Source organism: Orbicella faveolata, unplaced genomic scaffold (genome assembly GCF_042242905.1).
Source record: "Orbicella faveolata isolate gen_17 unplaced genomic scaffold, um_ofav_v1 contig_1, whole genome shotgun sequence".
In the NCBI taxonomy this organism is placed as follows: domain Eukaryota; kingdom Metazoa; phylum Cnidaria; class Anthozoa; order Scleractinia; family Merulinidae; genus Orbicella; species Orbicella faveolata.
In genome coordinates, this window is record NW_028301536.1 from 38,032,694 (window position 1) to 38,059,081 (window position 26,388).

Consider the following 26,388-nt stretch of genomic DNA (forward strand, 5'->3'; position numbering starts at 1 on the left):
GGAAATTTGTAAAGAAATATCCTTTCCTCCTTTTTCAGAAAAAAACGCTTATGTCTGCATTTTTGTTGAGATTCAAGGCTAATCATCTCGAAAAAATACTTGCTACCCCTATTTGTCTTTGTGGAGTCCAATAGCCCTTGCAAAGATCTACTATTCTGGATGGTCCTAATCTGGCACAAAAACCTTTGTATTTAGTAGGTCAACTGTTACATGATGATTTCAAGTGACTTTGAATTTATTATTTACTTCAGTGTACTATTAAAACTCGCATTCTTGATATTATTTGGCCTTGTATATTGATAAAAATGATAATCAAATGACTTTTTTAGGGAATATTACTGCCCTGCCCTGGCAGTGTCATTTGCTCGGGCCGCAAATGACACTACATGAGCTCAAATAAACAATAGTCCCTCAAAAATTAATTTTATTCCTTTATTAACTGGAAATACATCCCCGATTTCGCAAGAAGAATTAAGAACCAAAAGAACAACCCACCATAATAGAACTTCAACACAAAACACTTGTCAATGATGCCGGTTGTACGGGACGTCAATTCTGGAACCACTGTTTGGTCAAATTGCTTAGTTAACCTTGCAAATATAGTAACCCGACTGACTTTGCCTGCCATAAGACCGATGCAGGTGGGCACGTACATTTACGAAAAATGCCAGTGGCAATTTAAATTTTGAGGGAACTTTCTCTTTTTTTAACCAACTTAATAAATGTAGAAATATCAGCACCACCACCAACCACCAACACTTACTTTGACGTGACTAGTTTAGAAGTGTAACGTAAACTATCCGAAGATTCGATTCTCCTTTTATCTTAAGGGCATTTCTCTCCTTTCTATACTGTTCTCAATTCTGAAGTAAGGCTAATTCTCTAAACGGACTTTTCTTTTTCAGTATTAAGCAAAATATGTTAGTGACCACAGCTACGAGGAGAATGAAAAACCACAATTGTCACATAATAATCTTTTCAATGCCTTTATTAATTATCCCCACAAATTTCCACTATTTTCTTCAACATGTTCAAGAAGAAAAAATTTAGATTTAACTCGATTATCACTAAAAAAAACCATGGCCGGTAGGGTTTGGTTAGTTCTTAGACATTTCGCCAACGATCCAGCTCAACAGGTATTTCACTTTGGCGTAGACACCAAACTTCCCAGGAGAAGCACATCCATAGCCCCAGCTGGTGGCGCCATGAAGATAATACCTCCCACCAGTCTCACACACCATCGGTCCTCCACTATCTCCTTGACAGGAGTCAATTCCACCCTGGTCCAGGCCCGCGCAGATCATGGAGTCATGGATCTTTTTCGGGTAGGCTTTATCACATCGGGCGCGACTGACCACTGGAACTTGAACCTGTTGAAGAATGTTTGGAGTGGCTCCACCGGAAGCAAGTCTGCCCCAACCCGTGATCCAGCACTTGGTACCGTCTGTTGGTGCGGGGACGGAATGAGGAAGACATACCAGATTTACGTACCTGAGAACAAAAGAAAAAAGACAAACCAGATTGAGGCGTCTAACAAACGGGAAAGAAAACTTAGCAGAGTCGCAGAGAGAGGTGGCACTTCTTGTCTAAGCTGAAAGGAAAACTGAGGAAATAATGACGGCTTTATTTACTACAAACTCCAGGAAATAATATTTGTCATAAATTTAATGTTAAAAAACTTGCAAAATTCACTAGAGTACAATCCCTTCAGTAAAGTGGAGCGAGCCTAATCTACATGTAAGGAAAACCTAAATTAAGTTCTGTTCTTCTTATAACAGCGTCGCCCCGGTGAACATTGATTCTGCCGTCACACCTGTGTTAAACTAAAGTAACTCGATCGTTACTATTAACCCATGAATGCTTGTGTGTGTGTATGACTAATTTATGTCTGCCATCGCTAAAAACGTGAAGATAAAATAGACGTACATGACGGAAGACGTTAATAATAATGATAATAATATACAGGCTCTTAATAAAAAAAAAAAGCATTATCTTTATATACGTATATTTTGCTTTTGTTGTTTTCTATTTGTTTTGGTTTTGTTTTTTGCTGTTATTGCTGCTATTTCTATTCTTTGTTTCTAGTGTATTTCAAAAATTTAAATTCATCTGTTGACGTGCTTTTTAAGGTGTAATTCTATAATGTAATTATACATAAAAATTCAAATGTTCAATCGCCGAACATTTGCAACTGGAGATGACATAGAAATGTTCAGACACGTTTTGTAAATTGAGAAATGTTGTCTCATTTTCTAAACTTGCATCTTGGAATTATATCACGCACTCTGTAAAGAGCCCCTTAGACCTTTCTTTAATTATAGTTAAGGTGGCTGGTACCAGTTTTCTCGCGCGGGGAGTAGATCATCGTAGTGCGTCACGCGTGAGTAACACGCACGATAGAGGCGCGAGATTTAAAACCCGAAAGACCAAAACAAATATGGCGGCGCGCGGCTTTTTTCGCGCAAGGTCACTTTTGTGCAGTTGGAGACGAAATTCGCATATAAAGGAGGCTTTACCTGCTAGAACAACTTAAGTCAACTCTGTGTTTTTAAGAAAAAATGCTTCGGGAATTCAATGTTTCCCAAATTTTCAAAGGCAAGTCGATCGATCGTGACAGCCACCGGGAGCGTATAAAGGACTCGCAAAACATAGCAAATCTACCCAGAATTTGTGTAAAAATCCTACAAAGAAAGCCCAGGAGGTTGTCTTAAACGACAACTACAACTGTAAATGATGCTTTAGCAGCAAACAAAACAGAACGCCCGTTCGGAGCCCGCTCGCCCGCGCGGGCACACGAAGCAGTCAGCGGTAGTCAAAACGGCTCATGAGCAACTGCTGATCTTATAAAGTCTGGATTTTTGAATGCGTGTCTACGCGCGTGGGAATAACGGAACTCGCGGAGGCTTTTACATGAAAACAACCCCGGTGATCCCTTCTTTTTATTGTCTTAATATAATATTATCACTGAGAAGAAACGTCAGAAAAAACTAAAAAATCCTACGGAAGGAAATTTGCACTTTGTGCAAATTACCGTTTTACCAAGTTTACAAGAAATCGGCTCCGTAAAATTATTTTAAAATTGTTGTGCATTTTCATTTTCAGATGCCAAAAGTTATTGATTGAAAAAAACTCGGGGTCACTGGGTTACTTTTTGAGTTATTAGTGACAGAAGCGAAAAATCAGGTCTGGAAAATCCTTTTGGAATGTTGCCATGGTACCTGCTGACGACAAAATAACAGCTCTTTTAGTTCAAGTATAAATTATGTAATCCAAACCTACAAAAATATTACAGTGGCCCTGGTCTGTCTTTTTGCTCTATTCTTACAAAGTTATGAGCCGTCAAAAACCTGAAAACTGGTACGAGCCACCTTAAACGTAAAGGTGTTGTAGCTCAACTAGAATTATTGGTTTTATAATAAGCAATTACTTTTAATGCGTATTTTTACTCTTGAGCATTAGGAGTCAGGTGCAATGAAAGCTCTGCCCCTTTCTCCGCCTACTTTTTTGTTCCATTATTTTGTATAAGTAAACATTAGTAAGAGGCAGTCAAATAAACGTAAAGTTACATATAAATAAGCAAATATCGTAACAACGAGAAGTTCAAAGTGAAATACTAACCTGTTTAATTGAGCTTTTTTTTCCAGTTTGAGTACTGCAATATCGTGACTGTACGTTGTCGGTTTGTGATACGATGGATGAGTTATAACTTTGCTGACTTTGATGTCCTGCACGTTTCCATCAGTGTTAGTACGATGGTGGGCGCCAAGTCTTAAAGTTAACGATCAAGTGCTTAATTAAATTAGTGGTCGATCCATAGATTGACTGACTGACCTAATTAATCAATTAATCAATCAATAAATGATGGATGATTGATTCATTTAAAATTCATTCATTTACACACCCAATAATTCATATTTTTTATTCATTCATTTGTTGGTGCTTAAATTACCTTATATACGAGCCAGTCTCACACTAGTTCTAATCACATCAGGCAATTTATTGCGGTAACACTGGCCAATTAGAAGGAAAGTAGTATATTTCATCAGCATCTTACATTATACTATCTTGCCAGTCGTGAACTATGCACGCTAAATTTGCTTCTGTTCCAAAAGGGAAACTACAATTTAAGACGGATGCCGCCCAAATTTCGAGCAATAAGTGCAAAAATTATTTACTAAAAATCTGCTCACAGCATGGTAACTTTTTGACTGATACTATTTAAAACATCCCACCTTGATTCATTTCTCTAGGTGACCCCGCGATTAAATCCCAAAGCATTCTCAAGAAAGCTAATGTCAAACGTCGTAAAAATGTTTAATGCGTGCGTTATTGTCTTTTTAACTAACGGGAAACGTCCATTTTAATTGAAATATGGATAACTTCAAGTTCAATTTTCTCTCGCGGGGTAAGCTTGAGAGTTTGAGGCCCGATAAATTCTTCTTACCTTTATTCAAAATATTACCATGCTATGTGTTGTTTTTTTTTTGGTAACTTTATTTTCGCCATTATTGCTCGAATGTTCTGCGGAAATCATCTTAAACATCTGAAGTAAGATGCCTAGTTTCCATAGAAACAGCAGAGTGAGACCATGTTACGACTGACGACTCATAGAAAAGAAACCTACAGTAAATCACGGCTTTGATATGATATCGAAAAAAAATATTAGTTGTTTTTGGACTTTATGAAACTTCTAGAATACAGCCCTCTCGTTTTTTCGTATAGGTTATTTTGAATCCAAAAAGCAGTACCAATTTAATTCGTCTATGCCAACTATATTTCTTGGTTCTATATAACTACTCTCGTCATTCTCACCCACAACGGAAAAAGTTGGGTTGTATGATAAATAGCTTGCCATACATTTTGCTCGACAGAAGTATCTCCTACTTCCGTTTGTAAGATATTATTAATTCCAGTGTTTCTTTTTGGCATGTAGTAGTTTACCTTATGATTATAGAGCTGGGTTGTTTTCCTCTGACACAGTGAGTGGCTGTGACCACCCACTGAGGTGACACCAAGGAACCTCCGCAGTAAGGAAAACCGGAAGTGGTACGTAACTGAACTTGCCATGGCCAGTCACCACGCTTAGCATCCACACCACCGACAATCCTGGTAGGTGGGCGGATGCCGCAAGAACCTTCAAGAAAAAGTAGACGATAGCATTTACTTTAAATTACGGTACGAAAATCTTAAACAGCTTTGGTTTGCAATCTGAACGATTCACCTTCGGATGTGGATTGTTTTAATTGCAATCTAAGGTTGGTTTGGCCACGAGTGAAACGGGGAATCTTATTTCCGATCAGAAATATCTTGGTTAAAAGAAACGCTGACTTTAATTTGAAAACGGTTGTGTAATTATTGGAAGCGCAATGCATAGTTCAACTGGTGACTGCCTTTTGTCACAACAGCCAATCGCGAACTCCTATCCATGAATCCTCAGCAATGCCGCTAACGAGAAAATGCTAAATTGTCAAGGCAATAAAAATTTCATTCTGTCCCTCAGTTAATATTTAAACTCATATAGCTATGTTCCATTCTTTCAAATATCCTGGACTTGGAGTGATTTCTTTCGAATAAATGAAAACTTCATTCAGCAACTTTCCGCCATGTTTACTTGCTGAGATGGCATAGATGGCTAGCTTAGTAACCATGCTCTAGCGGGGTGAATGAAACGTCATATGATGAGCTTATCGACCAATCAGAATGTCCAATTCTTTTATTCACCTCTGAAAATTATACTAATGTTTATTGTTATGCTATATAATTTAAAGAGGGGCAGGATAAACATTTTAACAAAATGAATCGCAAACAAATAACAGGTCAGAAGGAATACTTTCTCAAGTAATTCTGTGAAGTGCAAATGAACATATTTATTCATAGCAATTAATGCCTATTCCCTGAAGCGGACTTACATCAGTTCTTACGAAAGATATAATGACTGTGCTAAAAGAAATTCCTACCTGGCGGGGGTGGGGAACCGGGTGTTGTTGGAGGTGGCGGAGTTACTGCAAAATAACAAGAGGCAGAAGCATCTTAGAGGATTGGAAAAAGCTGTTTATTTATTTATTCTTTATTTATTTATTTATCTATTTATCTATTTATTTATTCTTTCTTTATTTCTTTATTTATTCTTTATTTGTTTTATTTATTTATTTATTTATTTATCTATGTATTTATTCTTTATTTATTTGTTTTATTTATTTACTTATTTATTCTCTGTTACCCGTTTATGTTCTGATTGCAGTTCCTAGGCCTTCTTTGTGTCGTTTTTTTTCTGTTTGTTGGCATGCTGTTGCTAATTTTGAGGTTACATGTGCGCTAGCTTGTTAACAATTATCAATTGGAAAACGATAAGAACCTGAATAATTTCGTGAGATACGAAACATAGAAATTTAACTTGTTACGGACTTACTTGATAAACATCTCCCTGGGGTTAACAGGAAATCGTCTATTGCTATGTCACCCTTCCAACTTGTTCCCGTTATTCCCTCAAATGTAACCTACAATGACGATTTAAAAAAAAAAAACATATTAATCAACGTATGAAAATGATCGACTTACGAACAGACTTAATCATATGAAAATACAGCATATCAATGTAATCAGTCTTCACGATAAGTATCATAAAATAGTCTTCCTTCATAAAAAATATATATATATTTAAAAGTCAGCCGATAAAAGCATTTGCCAAAGCCGAAGGCTGAGGAAAACAATTGATCTGCGGGACACTGACAAATCACGACATTTTGACTCTATTTTGCGATAATCGAGTTCAATAATTGTTTTATCATTCGATCACCAAGTTTGTTTTTATATTTACATCACTCTCTGAAAGCTCAAGGAAGCAATCTGCCATTTTTCATACAATTACATGCAAGCATGAGCAGAATACTATTTGCAGCAAAACGCATTCAGACGGTATCACGCATGAACAGATCATTATAGGCAGCAAGCTATTTACAAGTCACGCGAAGGGCTCCCAGCCAATAAAAACTGAAGGAAGAAATAAATAATACTTCACATTAGCATTTGTTACATTAATGGATCTAAATCAGCCGAATGAAGGTTAACCTGCAGCCACACGTTCAACTCTACACGGAAACCAGGTTTATTTCGTGACGATCGCGCGTTGATCCATATCCTTACTCAAAAAGCAGTCTAACAGAAACCTATTTGCGACTGCAGTTGTATTTCCCTAAGTCAGGAAGACTTTCAACAATTGGTGAAAGAGGTTTACTTAAGACTCTTTGAAAGCGCTTTTTTTCTTATTATAATACGTTGAACTTACTCGTGTCAAGGTTTTGGAGAGTTACAAATCCAGTAACTGTGAAGTCATCTACTGGGACTCTCTACATACTATATTACAACAATTTTGTACGAGGCAACTTTAAAGTGGCCCCGAAAACCTCTCTTACCGTGAACATTCCCGATAAATTTACATCTTTTTTCGCTTCATGCCAAATTTTGCCTTGGTCTCCACTTTTACTGAACACGTTTACTCCATTTACTTCCACGTTTAATGTCCCCATGGTTGAACCATACATGTGATAAAAGAACTGAAGACACATGTTCCCGCTGAATTGCAGCTTGGGGCTATTTAGTTTTGCATTGTCACCTTGCTGTCGAGGACTTGATGTTTCCGTGTACATGAAGTATCCTGTAATGATAGAGAGATAACAAAAAAAAAAAAATGTCTCCGTGACTTCTGTTAAAACTACTCCATGTTTTTGGCTTTTGGCATTTATTCATGTTATCGTTAATTCTGGTTTTTGTCCTCTGCAACCAAGTGAAAGGAGGAGGTACCCTTTGTACCTTACTTTCAACATAATATGGCACTGATGACTTAATTGAAAAAAATTTCCTAGATTTTTGAAAGGGCACTAACCTTGGCGTCCGCAAACCAACTGAGAGTGACTTCATACCTTCTGAAAACTCAACGTTTTGGATACGCCATTGAGGGCGTTCTAATATTTTACATGTATAGTATAACAGCAGTAGATTCGTAAATAAATTAAAGAGTAAGTCTACTGGAACGAGTTCCAAACATTTTATCCAAACAGGAAATTACACCAGAAATCCGAAATTTGGACGAATGAATAACCATGAACTAAACTTTGTTAAACCGAAAAGTTCCTAAAATTAGTACAAAATATCTAAGTAGAGATAAATGTTCAAAGTAAACAGTATTACACAAGGCCCTAGTCTGAGAGTATCTCTTTTCTTTTGCTGGTTGGGCTGGTTAGGTCTTTTCGTGTTCTACAGCTTGGAAAAACACCTTTTTGGTTGGTTCACTTGAAAAGTTTCATTTTTAATGCTCTTAATGATTGTATCTATTCGGCCGATCTCAGAAGAAACTACTTTGACTGCATCATGCGTAAATTCACGCCTGATAGCTTTAAAATTGACAGAATATTTTAATTTCCTTTTATAACTTAGTAGCTTAGTATCCTATGTTGTAACGTTTGAACTTCCTGTAATTAATGAGGATGTAATTTAGTTTCATTTATAGGGCCATGAGGGAAACTACAGTCTTGGCTGTAATTATGCACCCTATTGAAATAGTGTCATCAACGGTTCAAACGAAAACAAACCAATTGTTTAAACGGTTAATCGGCTTGGATATTCCCAATGAGACACGTTTTGAACCAAACCATCTGAAAAGAGTTTATCCCAACAGAATTGGGCCAAAAATTAATGTAACCATTAACGGAAATGGTCAAGAAAATGTTCTCTTAGAACACTTCAGACAAATAAACCAAAACCGCCCGCCTCTGAAGCGGTTGATGGCAAATGAAACAAGTGGTACGTTATGGAAGTAGACGAAAGAGACGCAATAAAAGACAAATTTTGCATACCATTTCCGGTGGTGTGGTCAGCGGATGGTCCCGTATCATAAGACGGAGTGCCTCCTTTATTTCGAGTCCAATCAAACTTGTCATTTTTGTCCTGAAGAAATCCGCACATGGATTTATCAAAGTTGCAGCCAAAGGCTAAGCAATTACAAGAAAAATTTTAAAAAAATTATAATAATTAGAATAAATCAATAAAAGCGCAAAGCCGCCAATTGACGGGTCGTGAAAGTTTCATTGAACGACGAAAAATTGAAAAGAATGATAATTACAACATAATGACACGCATTTTTTCTTCGCAACACAATTATTGGTACTTACACGGTTATATTACATTGAAATGTCACTGTATAAGCCCATGTGTAAAATTGCTTTTTCATACACATTGGCTAAAATATATCATAATATGTTTTTAGAGGGGATTTTTAACGTTATGTGTTAAGTCATGGCTAACGTAAAACAGATTTCTCAAAATTAAATTATTTAAGGTCAGGCAGACAAACAAAAACAAAAGAAATAAATAAATAACCTATGTCACGTGCTATGTTTCCGGCTTGTCGGGTCGCCGCGAGATCAAGACATGTACAAGTTTATCTGATTCACCAGTGCCGACATGTACCTGTCTAGTGTAAATACGTTTTTTCCTCTAGCATATCTCCTCAGATTTCTAAGTTAAATACTTCTACTAACGGCCACGTTAATGCAAATTCCCCATTATATAACGATTCAAAGATCGTGAAATATTAATGCGCGAAACAGCCTATATATTACGCCCTATTTCACTGTAGTTACAGTCGATCCATTTATTTTAACGTTACAGTGTTAGCCTACTCATTCGAATGATATTTTTCCACTAGCTCTCCGAAGACTCTCTAAGTGAAATACGCCAGTTGAAAGCTAGCTGAATGCAGAATACGCAGTAAGCAGCGATTTAGAGGCCACGATGCACTAAATAGCCCAAAAAAACCATGGCGTATTTCATGATACGCAACTCAGGATAGCGTCCTTTAATATTAATATTCCAGAAATTTACCCGTTAAATTCTTGACTAAGTAGTTAACCAATCAGGTATTTCCTTACCTACTGGTGGTGCTGTAGTCGTTGGTGCTGGTGGTGTAGGTGCGGCTGTCGTGGCAGGTGGAGCAACAGTTGAACCTAAAGTGGTTGTGAATATTAATTAGAAAACACCCTGTAAGAAGGAACACACTGCAAGTTGTAATTCCATAACTTGATTAAAACACAGAACCAGCACGAGCTGTTGACGTAATGATTATGCGAGCAAAGAGAATTTACAATAGTTTTCTTTTGTCGACGCGGAATTTTCTAAAAGAAATAAAAAACATGTTCTCCGTGTCTGTACTGAGTTATAGAAACACTCGTGAAAATTTGGGAGAACTCGAAGAAAAAGCTGCACTTTCAAACACTCGCCTGTCGGCTCGTGTTCCCACAGCACTTCTCGTTCTCCCAAAATTCCACTTAGCTCGTGTGTCTATAACTCGACGGAAACACGAAACACGTTTCAATGTAATTTCTAGGTCAGAGGATTTCCAATGAGAAACTCGTTTTCTCAATTTTTCGTCATTTTTATGTTGTGGTTAGTGGCTTTAGCCAGGTACCATTATGTCATCGGGAGCGTTAGTAAGATAGTCTGTAACTTTTCGGAAGCTTAACAATCTCACGAAGTGAGACCGAAAACACCTTGAGATTTAATAATCGATTTTCGCTTTTAAAACTCGCGTTTAAATGAAAATAACTGCTTTTTACAGCTTAGAATTGTTATCCCTTCATTGAATATCACATTTGGAGTAAAATAATTTCGAGTTTACCGTCGAGTGTAACAGAAACATGGCACTACGAATCTCTACGATCTCTCACCGGTGACCGCTACGAAATGAAAACGTATGACACTCGCTTTCCCACGCGCTTCGACATGACGTGAGATTGTCGTTAGGAAATGCTAGTAAGTGGCCGCAATGTTTTCTCAGTTTTCTATCTTTTTTTTTTCTCATATAACTCGGTAACTCTTTAGTGTAGTTATTGACTGTCCAGTACTGAACCACATGACCTCTCAGAGGGCTTTTGTTATCTAATGATTTGTAAGTTATCTGCTGATTGGAAAGTAACTGATATGTTTTATGCATTTCTTATTGCATAGGTTTATTTTCATAGTTTATTTCTTTCCTAAGGTCACCCTTCTGCATATGTTCAGGAAACTTACGTCATTATTAGCGATGACTTAAATTTCCTCGATAAAAAAAGTGTTATTAATTAGCTCTTATAACCGAGCAGGAGGTCTGTATGGGAGAATCTTGACCGAGGTCGTGAGTACAGACTGAACGCAGTGAGGTCTGTACACACGACCGAGGTGCACTCCTATATCCATGATCCGTGAATCCTATCCATGAATCCTCAGCAATGCCACTAACGAGAAAATGCTAAATTGTCAAGGCAATAAAATTTCATTCTAACCCTCAGTTAATATTTAAACCAAACTCGCTATGCTGGCTAGAGTATTCCAATGGGGGGTACAACGTATTGGAAGATCTTCGAAACCTCTAAGCGGTCTATCCATTCCATGTGGTTTTCGACTCGACCGCACAGAGGCCTCGTATCCTACTTTGAGTTTGCTGATTCCTTGTTAGATACCCTTCACAGCAAACAGAGCAATTCCAAACAATATTGTTTGTTAATAGGCTATATAATTTAAACAGGGGCAGGATAAACATTTTAACAAAATGAATCGCAAACAAATAACAGGTCAGAAGGAATACTTTCTCAAGTAATTCTGTGAAGTGCAAATGAGCATATTTATTCATAGCAATTAATGCCTATTCCCTGAAGCGGACTTACATCAGTTCTTACGAAAGATATGATGACTGTGCTAAAAGAAATACCTACTTGGTGGGGGTGGCGAACCGGGTGTTGTTGGAGGAGGCGGAGTTACTGCAAAATAACAAGAAGCAGAAGCAACTTAGAGGACATGGAAAAAGCTCTTTATTTATTTATTTATTTATTCATTCATCCATCCATTCATTTATTCATTTATTTATTTATTTATCTATTGATTTATTCTTTATTTATTTGTTTCTTTTATTTATTTATTTTCTATTATCCGTTTATGTTGTGATTGCAGTTCTTAGGTCTTCTTTGTGTCGTTTTTTCCTGTATGTTGGCATGCTGTTGCTAATTTTGAAGTTATATGTGCGCTAGCTTGTTAACAATTATCAATTGGAAAACGATAAGAACTTGAATAATGTCGTGAGATAAGAAACATAGAAATTTAACTTGTTATGGACTTACTTGATGAACATCTTCCTGGGATTAACAGGAAATCGTCTATTGCTATGTCACCCTGCCAACTTGTTCCCGTTATTCCCTCAAATGTAACCTACAATGACGATAAAAAAATAACATATTAATCAACGTACGAAAATGATCGACTTACGTACAGACTTAATCGTATGAAAATACGGTATATCAACGTAATCAGTCTTCACGATAAGTATCATAAAATAGTCTTCCTTCATAAACAAACAAAAAAACTATTTTAAAGTCAGCTGGTAAAGGCATTTGCCAAAGCTGAAGGCTGAGGAAAACAACTGATCTGCGGGACACTGACAATCACGATATTTTGATTCTATTTTGCGATAATCGAGTTCAATAATTGTTTTATCACTCGATCACCAAGTTTGCTTTTATATTTACATCACTCTCTGAAAGCTCAGGGAAGCAATCTGTCATTTTTCATTCAATTACATGCAAGTATCACGCATGAGCAGATCATTATAGGTAGGAAGTTATTTGCAGGTCACGCGATGGGCTCTCAGCCAATGAAAAGGAAGAAATAAATAATACTTCACATTAGCATCTGTTACATTAATGGATCTAAATCAGCCGAATGAAGGTTAACCTGCAGCCATACATTCAACTCTACACGGCAACCAGGTTTATTTCGTCACGATCGCGCGTTGATCCATGTCATGTCAAATGATCATATAATCGTAACAAGTAAAGCTTTTTGAAGCGATCGGGTCTGTTGACTGCTTGTGCAGTTGATGGACGGTTCAGTTCCACTGGGTATTCGCAACTGCAAGAAATTATGGTTAAATTTGCATTTGTAAGTTCATAGAGAATCCACATGGGATCTCTAGTGTGACAAAATTAATTTATGCCAGTAAGTAAGTATATGTCCTTAAAACAAAAGCCATTCTTGGGCACTCTGAAGTCATCTACTTTGACCTGCTACATACTCTATTACAACAATTTTATACGAAGCAACTTTGAAGAAGCTCAGTCACGGTGTTTTGTCCTTTTTTTTTGGCCACGTACAAACTCTCCTTTAAATTGAAGGAAACCTGAAAATAATAGTTTACTACGATAGAAAAACATCAAAGAGATAATAATAATAAACCATAAAGGAACAAGGATGGTCAAAGATGGCGAAGATTGACACGGATTGTAAACGACGAATTTGAAAAATTTAGGCTAAACTTTTCAAAATATGCAAACCGTGACTGAACTCCTTTAAAGTGGCCCGGAAAAAGTCTCTTACCGTGTACATTCCCGATAAATTTACATCTTTTTTCACTTCATGCCAAATGTTGCCTTGGTCTCCACTTTTACTGAACACGTTTACTCCATTTACTTCCACATTAAATGTCCCCACGGCTGAACCATACATGTGATAAAAGAACTGAAGACACATGCTCCCGCTGAATTGCAGCTTGGGGCTATTTAGTTTTGCATTGTCACCTTGCTGTCGAGGACTTGATGTTTCCGTGTACATGTAGTATCCTGTAAAGATTGAAAGATAACAAAAAAAAATGTTTTCGTGACTTCTGTTAAAACTGCTCTATGTTTTTGGCTTTTGGCATTTATTCATGTTATCGTTAATTCTGGTTTTTGTCGTCTGCGACCAAGTGAAAGGAGGAGGTACTCTTTGTTCCTTACTTTCAACATAATATGGCACTCTGTGCTTAATTGAATAAAATTTTCTTGTTTTTTGAAAAAGCACTAACTTTGGCGTCACGCAACCGAATGTGAGTTCATACATTCTGAAAACTTAACGTTTTGGATATCCCATTGAGGACGCTCTAATTTTTTACCTGTAAATTTAACAGTGGTAGATTCGTAAATAAATTAAAGAGTAAGCCTACTGCAACGAGTTCCAAACATTTTATCGAAGCAGAAAATTACACCAGGAATCCGAAATTTGGACGAATGAACAACCATGAACTAAACTTTGTCAAACCGAAAAGTTCCTAAAATTAGTACACAATGCCTAAGCATAGATAAATATTCAAAGTAAACAGTATTATTCAAGGCCCTGTAGTCTGAGAGGATCTCCATTCTTTGGTTGGTTGGACTGGTTAGCTTTTTTCGTGTCCTACAGCTTGGAAAAACACCTTTTTGGTTGGTTTACTTGAAAAGTTTATTTTTTAATGCTCTTAATGATTGTATCTATTCGGCCGATCTCAGAAGAAACTACTTTAACTACATTATGCGTAAATTCACTCCTGATAGCTTTAAAATTGACAGAATATTTCAATTTCCTAATGGACTGTGGTTTCATTTTTATAACTAAGCATCCTGAGAAACTTAGTTCCTATTATTGTAACATTCTAGTAGCTTAGTATCCTATGTTGTAATGTTTAAACTTCCTGTAATTAGTCAGGATGTAATTAGGTTCATGTATAGGGCCATAAGAGAAACTACAGTCTTGGCTGTAATTATGCACCCTATTGAAATAATGTCATCAACGTTTCAAACGAAAACAAACCAGATGTTTAAACGGTTAATCGGCTTGGATATTCCCGATGAGACACGTTTTGAACCAAACCATCTGAAAAGAGTTTATCCCAACAGAATTAGGACAAAACGTTATGTAACCATTAGCGGAAATGGTCAAGAAAATGTTCTCTTAGGACACTTCAGACAAATAAACCAAAACCGGCCGCCTCTGAAACGGTTGATCACAAATGAAACAAGTGGAACGTTATGGAAGGAGACGAGGGAAACGCAATAAAAGACAAATTTTGCATACCATTTCCGTTGGTGTGGTCAGTGGATGGTCCCGTACCAGTAGACGGAGTGCCTCCTTTATTTCGAGTCCAATCAAACTTGTCATTTTTGTCCTGAAGAAATCCGCACATGGATGTATCAAAGTTGCAACCAAAGGCTAAGCAATTACGAGAAAAATTTTAAAAAATAATAATTAGAATAAATCAATAAAAGCGCAAAGCCGCAAATTGATGGGTCGTGAAAGTTTTACTGAACGACGAAAAATTGAAAAGAATGATAATTATAACACAATGACACGCATTTTTTCTTCGCAACACAATTATTGGTACTTACACGGTTATATTACATTAAAATGTATAATGTCACTGAATAAACCCATGTGTAAAATTGCTTTTTCATACACATTGGCTAAAATATATCATAATATGTTTTTAGAGGGGATTTTTAACGTTATGTGTTAAGTCATGGCTAACGTAAAACAGATTTCTCAAAATTAAATTATTTGAGGTCAGTTCGAGTTAAATAACCTATGACATGTGCTGTGTTAAAAAACAGACAGACAGTCAAAAACAAAAGAAGGAAAGAAATAACCTATGTCACGTGCTATGTTTCCGGCTTGTCGGGTCGCCGCGAGATCAAGACATGTACAAGTTTATCTGATTCACCAGTGACGACATGTACCTGTCTAGTGTAAATACTTTTTTTCCTCTAGCATATCTCCTCAGATTTCTAAGTTAAATACTTCTACTAACGGCCACGTTAATGCAAATTCCCCATTATATAACGATTCAAAGATCGTGATGCGGGAAATAGCCTATATATTACGCCCTATTTCACTGTAGTTACAGTCGATCCATTTATTTTAACGTTACAGTGTTAGCCTACTCATTCGAATGATATTTTTCCACTAGCTCTCCGAAGACTCTCTAAGTGAAATACGCCAGTTGAAAGCTAGCTGAATGCAGAATACGCAGTAAGCAGCGATTTAGAGGCCACGATACACTAAATAGCCCAAAAAAACCATGGCGTATTTCATGATACGCAACTCAGGATAGCGTCCTTTAATATTAATATTCCAGAAATTTACCCGTTAAATTCTTGACTAAGTAGTTAACCAATCAGGTGTTTCCTTACCTACTGGTGGTGCTGTAGTCGTTGGTGCTGGTGGTGTAGGTGCGGCTGTCGTGGCAGGTGGAGCAACAGTTGAACCTAAAATTGTTGTGAATATTAATTAGAAAACACCTTGTAAGAAGGAACACACTGCAAGTTGTAATTCCATAACTCGATTAAAACGCAGAACCAGCACGACCTGTTCACGAAATGATTACGCGAGCAAAGAGAATTTAAAATAATTTTCTTTTTTCGACGCGGAATTTTCTAAAAGAAATAAAAAACATGTTCTCCGTGTTTCCACTGAGTCACAGAAACACTCGTGAAAGTTTGGGCGGACTCGAAGAAAAAGCTGCATTTGCAAACACTCGCCTGTCGGCTCGTGTTCTCACAGCACTTCTCGTTCTCCCAAAATTCCACTCAGCTCGTGTCTCTTTAACTCGACGGGAACACGAAACATGTTTCAATGTAATTTCTAGGTCAGAGGATTTCCAATGAGAAACTCGTTTTCTCAATTTTTCGTCATTTTTATGTTGTGGTTAGTTGCTTTTGCCAGTCACCATTATGTCATCGGTAAGATAGTCTGTAACTTTTCGGAAGATTACCAATCTCACGAAGTGAGACCGAAAACACCTCGAGATTTAATAATCGATTTTCGCTTTTAAAACTCGCGTTTAAATAAAAATAACTGCTTTTTACAGCTTAGAATTGTTATCCCTTCATTGAATATCGCATTTGGAGTAAGAATAACTACGAGTTCACCGTCGAGTTTAACAGAAACATGGCGAATCTCTACGATATCTCGCCGCTTACCGCTACGAAATCAAAACTTATCACACTCCTTTTCTCACGCGCTTCGACATGACTTGAGATCGTTAGGATATGTTAGGAAGTGGCCGCAATGTTTTCTCAGTTTTCTCTCTTTTTTATCATATAACTCGGCAACTCTTTAGAGTAGTTATTGACTGTCCAGTACTGAACCACATGGCCTCTCAGAGGGCTTTTGTTATCTAATGATTTGTAAGTTATCTGGAGATTGGAAAGTAACCGATATGTTTTATGCATTTGTTATTGCATAGGTTTATTTTCATAGTTTATTCTTTTTCTATGGTTAACCTTCTACATATATTAAGGAGACTTACGTCATTATTAGCGATGACTTAGATTTCCTCGATAAAAACAAGTATTATTATATATAAATATTTATATATAATAACACTTGTTTTTATCGAGGAAATCTAAGTCACCGCGAACAATGACGTAAGTATCATTATTCTATTTATATATATATTTATTTATTTATTTATTTATTTATTTATTTATATACATATATAAATATATATATATATATATATATATATATATATATATATATAAATTTTTTGTTTTTTTTTTGAGGGGGGCATATTTTAATGAGTTAACGAGCTATATTAAACACCATGAGAATAATAATAATGAGTTTATTGGCCGTGATTGGACGTGTAAAACCAAACTAAAATAGCACAGAATGAATAGAATATCAGAATGTTTTTCCACCTTTAAATTTCTGTCAGCTGATGGACTATAACAGCTAATCTCTTTCCAGACTCGATACTGGCTAGTTTATAATACTTTGTCAACTTCAAGTTGACAACTAGGTTTATTGTAATGTTCGGTTCATTTTGTCACTTATGTAATGGATAATGGAAGTTTCAAAAACTAACCACATCCTCCTCCTCCTCCTCCTCCTCCTCCTCCGCCGCCACATTCCTTCAGCACCACATTGTCTATAGCAGCATCGCCAGTGTAACTGCTTCCTCTTATTCCTTCGAATTTCAACTGAAAAACAAACAAACAAACAAAAATAAAACACAATAAATATGAGACTATGGAGCTCACAGTAAAAATATATCCTTAAGGAGCTCCACAAAGACTGTCAATTAATCAATAAGCACTAAGTTCTTATAATAATCACACTGTATTATGTTACGGTGTGAAAACACTAACTTTTGGTAATCCTATGATAAGAGAACTTGTCCTCTGCATGTTATGTAATGCAAATAAGAAAATGATCTCTCTCTCTCTCTCTCTCTCTCTCTCTCTCTCTCTCCCTCTCTCTCTCTCTCCCTCTCTCTCTCTCTCCCTCTCTCTCTCTCTCCCTCTCTCTCTCTCTCCCTCTCTCTCTCTCTCCCTCTCTCTCTCTCTCCCTCTCTCTCTCTCCCTCTCTCTCTCTCTATTTGATGTTTTTAACTCTTTAGAAAAAGCTATAACTGTCATTGATAATGCCACATTCAGTTGTTTCATTACCTCACTGGCTCCAGGTTCGGTTATTTCAACCTTTGCTTGTTTCCACTGATCTCCTTGGTTACCTGTCTTCGTAAATATCTGCTTTTGCCCAACGTACACGTTAAGTGTCCCCATCGTTGCACCGTACATGTGATAGTAGAAAGACAAGCACTTTTTAGAGCTGAATGACAAACCACCTTTAACAAGCAGTGCATTGTCTCCTTTTGCCCTCGGAGAAGAAGTTTCGATGTACGCGTATTTTCCTGTCAGAAATAATAGTTATCGCATTTTCAGAAATAAACGTAATTGTAGTTAGAATTTTTCAGATTGGGAACTCGTCAATCGACCTTTTAATTGACATGTATGTAGCTTTACAGAACTCATATTAATATTAGTCGAGCTTTCGTCATGAGTTGACTAAATTTAAACCCTGAATTTTGTTGAGGCTTCCTCCATAGCAACTGTTTAAATTTCAGACCCAAGTGAGCTGGCCTAATTTTAATTTTCCACTATATTCAAAAATTAAATGATTTTATTTACTCGTTCGAGGCATAAGAATTGTTATTTAAGCTAAACGAAACCCAATAAAGCTCAATTTTCTCCATTCTGCAGAAAAAGTTGAAATTTTTAAGAAGTACAGAGCAATTTGAAAAAGGTTTGTTTTCCCGTTAAACCACAGGTTTTCTGACTGAAAACAAGTTAATTCTATTGTGTTAGGATGTGCGTAAATGTACATCCTGAGCATGTAGTTTTGGAGCCTTGGCTCATGGACTAAAGGACATTAATTTGCTATCATCCTGGCTGCCTAAGTTTCAGCCGACTTTCAATCTCAGGAGCTAGAAATTAATGATTTTAAAATAGTCTTAATATATTTTTATTTTTTTTCTTAGCATAGCACTACGTGAGCCCTATATATACCTATATATACCTGATCCAGAGACATCCTTTGTTGGTCCAGTTTGAAAAGATGGTGTCGATCCTGATTTAAAAGTCCAGTCAAACTTGTCGTTCAATGATTGAACGAATCCGCACTGATCGCTATCGAAGTCGCATCCAAATACTGTTAGAAAGAAAGGTCAAAATAGTGACAATTAAATTAAATATGCTTTACTTTATAGAATGAAAACTAGCGAAATTAATAACGAGCAACGTTTCACCGTCCTAATGACAACATTATCAATTCAAAATGTCAAGTGCGATTTTATTTGTGGATAAGAAGATAAAATAATACAACTTGAAAAATCCGGTAAAGTATTTATGAATGTAATTGCGTTGATGGAGGTCTCGGCGCATCTAGCTGACATAACCCGCACCACACGTGCACAGGTCAAATATAGCTATAAACAACGCATTACTGGGTCACAATTGGTGGTCTTGGCTCGATCGTGCAGTTTAACTTCATGTTGGATTTTAATTGCATTCATAGATACTTAACGCATTTTTCAAGTTATATTTATATAACCTTATCCACAAATATCATCGTGCTGTCACGAGGACGGCGTAACGTTGTTCGACATTAATTTCGCAACTTTTCATTCTCCATTACATAAATTCGGTATTAAAGAGCACGACCGCTGTCATTTATGTGCTGAAAAGCAAACAATTACACATCTCTTCGTAACTTGCCCCAACGTCCAGCTGTTTTGGACAGAGTTTACTGATTGGTGGTACAGAAAAAACAATACTGTAATCACGCTCTCTGAAGCACAAATACTTTACGGCATCACAGACACCGTGCCTCTGTGTCTCGGTTTAAACCTCTGTACAATAATTGCAAAATATTATATTTACACCGCTTCAAAAAATGAGGAAGATTATTTCTTAGACGCTTTCTTGGCTATCCTTAAAAACAAAATAGAAATAGAAACTAGCAGAGCAAAGGTGCAAGTTAAACTGTAAATATAGCTAAATATACTGTAAATTGTCGCTTTTTTGTCATGTTTTTTTTTTTTTTTTTTTTTTTTTTTTTGCAGTTTTCACTAGTTCTAGTAACCGTAGTAAAAGTTTGTAGTAATTGTCCGCGATTAAAAAGTAGTGTAACGTAAGCGGTTTAAATAATACTGTTGTTTCGTCAAGCATTGTAATTAGAGCAAGTTGTAATTAGCGTAAGTAGCTGTATTGTTGTAGTTTTATACGTAGTTTTTTGTAATTAATAATGTAAGTATGCGTGCTGTAAAAAATAGATAATTAATAATAAAAAAATAAAAAAATTAAAAAAAATAAAAAAAAACTTTTCATTCTAAAATGTTTGTTTTAGCATGAATGATCGGGGAGATATTGCTAGACCAGAAAAACACTCATGCATAAGCACAATGTAATCGACCTATTTTGGTACTATTAGACTGTTAGAGACAATGACTAATTCAGTTTCTAACCCTTGCGTGTATCTGCGACTCAAACAAATAACTGTGCTAGCATTTAATTAGTTCCTTAAATGAGTTATTAGTGAACACACGTGCGTAATTGATAAATGAGATGTTACTGTCACGCCAGTAAAATATAGTTAATGGAGTGTTACGTACGTTATCAATGAGCCGTCCATGACGGCATCACTTTCTATAGAGCTATTGGGCAGTTGTGTTCCAAAGGTCAGCAAACTCTAAGCTTTATTGTAGCTAAACCTAAAACATTGTAGCTTTGTTACCTTCAGAGCGTTATAAGTAACGAACCATGGCATTGGAGCAAAGTATTAAAGCACTATTCATGTTTAGGATTTTACACGTGCTAGGGTAAGCTTTTCGGTAGTACAGTCTTTTCTACTGGCTTACCAGCAGACGAACGTCTCCATATAAAAACTCGGACAACTGTTCAGAGTCCATTTTGAGTTCGTCTCAGCAACGTAGCTATATATCATTCTTGTAATTGCTTGTATTTGATTAATAGCTCTGGTTCAATTGCAAGTCGCCACAGTTTACTTACATTCACTAGGAACAACGACATTAATTAATCACTTCAATCCTCATCCACTGATGCATTAACAGTCTTGAGATGGCTGAATCTCGAAGAACGTAGGAAATGTCATCGATGTATATATGCATACAAGTGTACTAATGGCCAACTTCATCAATCCTTGGACATTGTAAGAAAGAGTGATATGCACTCCTACAATACTCGCAATAAAGATTCTATAAAGCTCCCCAAAATCCAATACAATTGGGGAAAACAACGTTCACGGTACCACTGTTTCAAAGACTTTAATGAGTTAGAGAGAACTGTAAGAAACTCAGCAAGTTTGCCAATTTTTAAGAAGTGTCTTTTTTCTGCTTTTTATAGTTAATTATTTTTTTTTATTTTTTATCATTATTTTTTTTTATTTTATTTTATTTTTTTTTTAATCTCTGTAGTGTATATGTTGTAAATATTTATTTATTTCGGTTTTAGCTCTAATTTATAGATTTTAACTGTATCATTATATAGTATATATCTAGTATTAGGACCTCTATATAAACCACTTTTAGTGATGGAGCTTCCTAATAAAAGATTGTTACTACTACTAATACAAGATCAATTTGGAAGCATTTTTGGAGGTTATTTACACTGTTGCAACTGGTTAACAATTCACCAGGCCAGTGACGGTTTGACCCTTCCAATTAGCAGTTAATACTGTTAAGTTTGATCGTATTTAAGATTGTATTTATTTCCCCTACCAATCTTCCCAGGAGTGGTAGGCACGGGAGGGGTCGCGGGTGGCGGCGGCGAACCTCCTGTAAAGAAGAACGATAAAGTCAGTTTTGTTCTTTCTTCTTTTTCAACTAAACGACAAATATGCAAGCATGAATCATGGCTTTCAACCCATAAAAATGGAACTGAAATGCCAAAACAGAATAGTGATAAAACATGTAATTAATTGAAACCGGTTGCAAACCTGCTGCTCCTACTCCTGTGTGCTGTTTGATCCAAGCCCGAAACCTCGTCACTCGCGCAAACACGGTGAACAGCTGTTTAGCATTGCAAGACCCAGAGCTCCAACTGACGGCACCGTGCAGGGTGTATGTCTTCCCGTCTGAATTCAGGCACACATACGGACCTCCACTGTCTCCATGGCAACCGCTTAAAATGGTATTCTCAACGCCGGCGCACAACATTTGTGAGGTCAGACTGATTGAAGCTAAGAGAAAATGACAATATAATTCTAGATATATGCAGCATAATGTTTTAGCAGCTGAATTGAGGTAACTTAAGCACCTATCGGATGGCTTATCATGTAATTCGTGTGGAATCGCAAAGTATTTTTCCGAGCGATGATTACAATAGACCAATTTTGATATATTTAAACTCAGCCTAACACAATAGACCTCAGCACAAGGCTGTGGGGAATAATCCCCACAAACTCTGTAGTTATTCTTCGGAGCCTCGTACTGAGGTCTATTGTTTTAGGCTGAATTTTAATACAGTGTATATCGAAATTGGTCGATCTATTTCGTGCGCACTATTTGTTGACCACCGAATAAGATACTCATTATTCAACTGCTATGTCATTTCCTAGTATTTCGTCTTATAGTTTTGAAAAACGTCCTTCATCATCCGAAAATCGAATCGATCTTATGAGGCGCAAGTGAGTGACGAAAACAAAATAAACTTAAATAATAATAAATATCTTAATTGACCACTCCCCCAATAGGGCTCTTCAGGGCCAATGAAACCAAATGATGTTAAAAATAATGCAAATGAACATAACATAACATTGTTAAATATCCCAACTGGCGGGAGGCAGACTAGTTGGCTATTTACAGAAGTGACCGAGGTGTTGACCTAGGGTCTACCGAGAAACAACTGCAGCTTAGTGGTCAGAGCGAGACACGCTCAGCCACGCTGCCTCCTCATTAACTTCAATAACATCAACTCCTACGACGATAAAGCATTCTAAACTATCACTTGTAAAACGTACACGAAGTCTTTGTGGCTTTACCTCCAGATGCTTGTATTTTCTGTTTGCACTTTGAGTTGTCTATGGGAGGCATCATGGCCTGCTGTAAAATGTGATATGAACTTCCCGGATGTTTAATCTTTCCCCAGCCTAATGAAAAAAAAAAAAAACAAAACAAGAAAACAAAAAAAAACAGTATTTGGTCATTCTGAGAGTTTAAGAATTCAAGGGAAATTATTTATTTTATTTTATATTTTTCATGCATCAATAAAGTGTTACTGTACTATGGTATCTAATTACACACTGTAATGAAATCGTATTTACGTTTTAACTAAACTTAGGTAAGAAAAATAAATACCCTTATAGAAAATTCATTTTTCGCGAGCTAATTTTAAGTGGAACAAAGAAGCAAGTCTTAGCCGGATAGGACTGTTTTAGCAACGACTTCAACGGAAAGGAAATCGTACACGCAGCAACGGTCGTGCGAAACACTTTGAAAAGCATTCTAATGAAGAAATAAAAGAAAAAGGTGGTTTTTGTGGTTATTGTCGGCGAATAACATTAATTAATTTATCTGCTATGGTGATTGTAAATTAAAGACCTTCGTCGATCCACGCCCTACCTGTGATGTAACATTTCGATCCTGTAGGAATATCGGTGTCATGAGATGGTACGCAGACTGGATTCACTCGCTGAGAGAGCTTCACTGGTTGACCGAGCTCAATCAGAGCGATGTCATTGTTGAGTCGTGGATTATTGTATTGTCCGTGAGAAATGATTTTTTTGGCTCCCACTTCTTCTTCTGTTCCCTCATTTGTGTTATGATTGTGATCGCCAACGACAATTTTATAGTTAGCAGGATTTCTGGAAAGGGAAATAGAAAGTTAGATGGTACGGCAAATGGTACTGAAAATGTCTTTTAGTTGTCCTGAATTCATGTGATTATCTATTTTAACACGTCTCAAATAAACCCTAGCCCTCCCCAAACCACTGAATGCACCCAACTCTAGCCTTCGTGCTCCTGCAAGACATTTATTTCTAGTGCAAATATTTTACCACGTATTTCACTCAAAGACTTACGAGCTCCCTGAGACACAGTGGGCTGCGGTTACTACCCAGTTAGCACTAATCAACGATCCTCCACAGATAAAACGTCCATAGCGTTTCAGTGCTATCTGTTTAAAAAAAAAAAGAAATATACAAATATACACAGCGTGCCAAATTCGAAATTGTTTACTACATTTACATAAAAAATACTTATCAATAACCTGTATGTGATGTCTATAGATACGAAGCAATCGTGCACGGGTGTGAAACATATTGGCTTACAGTGGCATATCAGCTTCCATCAAGACTATAGCCTCCTCCGCAGCCGTTATTAGGGTCGTCACGCAACGCTTCTCCCCCACTAACAGAGAGATGATCGGTGACCTTTAAATCTCGAATTTCATTTGCGAAGTAAGGAGGGCAAGATACGATAGGGTAATGTGTACGCTGTGGAATAATTCTTTAACAGCGCTGCCTGAAGGAAAGAGGAGCGTCGAGACAAACGGATAATCTTTAGATAGGACCGAAGCAAGGCTAGAGTCAAAGCGCGAGACGACGCGCGAGAGAACGCGTGTAATGAGCTGTTGCGCCAGCTGCACTGTTATTCGTACCTGCCATGGCCAAGCCCCTGGTTTAGCATCCTGACCTCCAATGACACGTGACTGCGTGATGGGCGTACTGCCACAAGGCAGTTGTTGCCCTGTGGTGAAATTAAAAAAAAACATTCAATAAAATTGAAAAAGGTTCGAGTTATCGGGACTTGAGAGCAAATGACCGGAAATGAGGAAAAAAACGGTGTTTAATTTTTTTTTTTCTTTTTTTTTTTGTTTTCATGCAGTGTACATTTTAATCAAATTTAATTACAGAATAGAGAAGTCGAGTGAAAATAAAACAAAGCATCTCTAAATTACTGTATAAATCGGAACGTAACGTATTGTGAAAATATATGACAAAGGAAAGCAGCAGGGATAAGTCCAGGAACTATGTTGGGCTTCTGGTACAAAGCTACCAGTACCAGTACCAGTGTTACTGGTACTGGCTACTGGTACAAAGCTCATGCTCATGGTTCGCGTTACCGAGAATAAAATTATACAGAAAATGACTGGGAGGGATACACTGAAAACGGCTTCGAGTTAGCGGTAGGTTTGAGTTATCGAGGGTTCAAGTTACCAAGGATAAAATTACAGTAAACGTATGACGGAAACCCAGGGGAAACCGATTTTGGTTCGAGTGAGCGCGAGGTTCGAGTTAGCGAGGGTTCGAGTTATCGGGAGTCTACTGTATCTGAAGATGATAAAATCTTAAGAAAAAGAAAATGTTATACCTTTTAGTTTTTGCTTGGGATAAGAACAAGTGAAAGAAAATATCGATTGTCCATCTGTTAATCAAGGAGTCGGTTTTCATGGCAAAAAAACCTTTTTGTAAAGTTCTTATGAACGTCGCGCAATTTTACATTCACTTAATCACGATAGACAACCAACAGCATTAGAGACATGAAAGGCTAGTAAAATTTGACTTCTTCTTACCTGTTACAGCACTTGCTAGTAGCAGCAACACCAATACTATCATCTTGAGACGACCAAAGATGAATGCAACAATCAACTGCGCTAGGGCTATATTTATACTTAAAACGTAAAGTAACACTTGGCCTACGAAGACATTAAATTGTCTTCTCTGAAATTAACAAATTGAACCTTGCTGAAACAATTGTGCAAATATTTTTCTTTGTAATGGATGTTCAAAAACGAAAGCTACCGACAGGTAGTTAAACTTCCGTTAAACATTATATTATACATTTGGCTTAAAAATCATTTCTACAAGGTAACTAAATTATTATCTAAACAGCCGTTGGTTGGGTCACGCAGAACAGGAACCGTCCATTGTGCTATGATTTCATTCAATGATGAGCAATTAATACTATTAAAGTGGAGTCTTTTATATTTCTTTAGCTGTAGCTAGATTTAATGAACACACAAAAAAGGCGTTTCAAAGCAAATAGCGATGATACTCAGAAATCTATGTCTGTACCCACCCTCAGAATTTTTTTTTAGTCACGGCAAAAGTGTTTCTGATCTTGAAATAAGGCATTAGTGAAAATACTGTGGTCGCTATTTTTCTTAAACTTCGATGGGTAAATCATTTTGGTATACGCAATGCAAAAACAAAATTTATATATTGTGAATGGAAAATAGGTAAAGAGGATTGACTGAGCTGAAATGCAAGAAGAGTACC

General features: G+C 36.8%; 1 protein-coding gene across 1 annotated transcript; it reads right to left on the bottom strand.

Moving 5' to 3' along the window:
• Positions 1–972: 972 nt before the first annotated feature.
• On the bottom strand, positions 973–25,810 carry LOC110048254 (transmembrane protease serine 9-like). The gene is made up of 23 exons (XM_089275308.1): positions 25,683–25,810; positions 24,768–24,856; positions 24,190–24,284; positions 23,732–23,973; positions 23,152–23,259; positions 22,108–22,350; positions 21,890–21,946; positions 19,171–19,302; positions 18,264–18,505; positions 17,681–17,795; positions 16,002–16,076; positions 14,890–15,024; positions 13,399–13,640; positions 12,147–12,234; positions 11,745–11,789; positions 9,927–10,001; positions 8,853–8,987; positions 7,413–7,654; positions 6,410–6,497; positions 5,958–6,002; positions 4,942–5,134; positions 3,619–3,768; positions 973–1,491 (listed from the first exon to the last, which is right to left on the bottom strand). Exons 1-23 carry the CDS (start codon positions 25,723–25,725, stop codon positions 1,098–1,100), a joined length of 3,273 nt encoding a protein of 1,090 aa, XP_089131434.1. The 5' UTR covers positions 25,726–25,810; the 3' UTR covers positions 973–1,097.
• Positions 25,811–26,388: the final 578 nt, after the last annotated feature.

What these genes read in the sequence shown, in the direction of transcription:
- LOC110048254 (XM_089275308.1), bottom strand. Translation starts at nt 25,725, where the DNA reads ATGATAGTATTGGTGTTGCTGCTACTAGCAAGTGCTGTAACAG. An exon ending in ATTTATCGGGAATGTTCACG is followed by an intron (nt 6,498 to 7,412) that starts GTAAGAGAGGTT and finishes TCGTCATTGTAG; the next exon opens with GTTACATTTGAGGGAATAAC. An exon ending in CGGTTCCCCACCCCCGCCAG is followed by an intron (nt 5,135 to 5,957) that starts GTAGGAATTTCT and finishes TTTTTCTTGAAG; the next exon opens with GTTCTTGCGGCATCCGCCCA.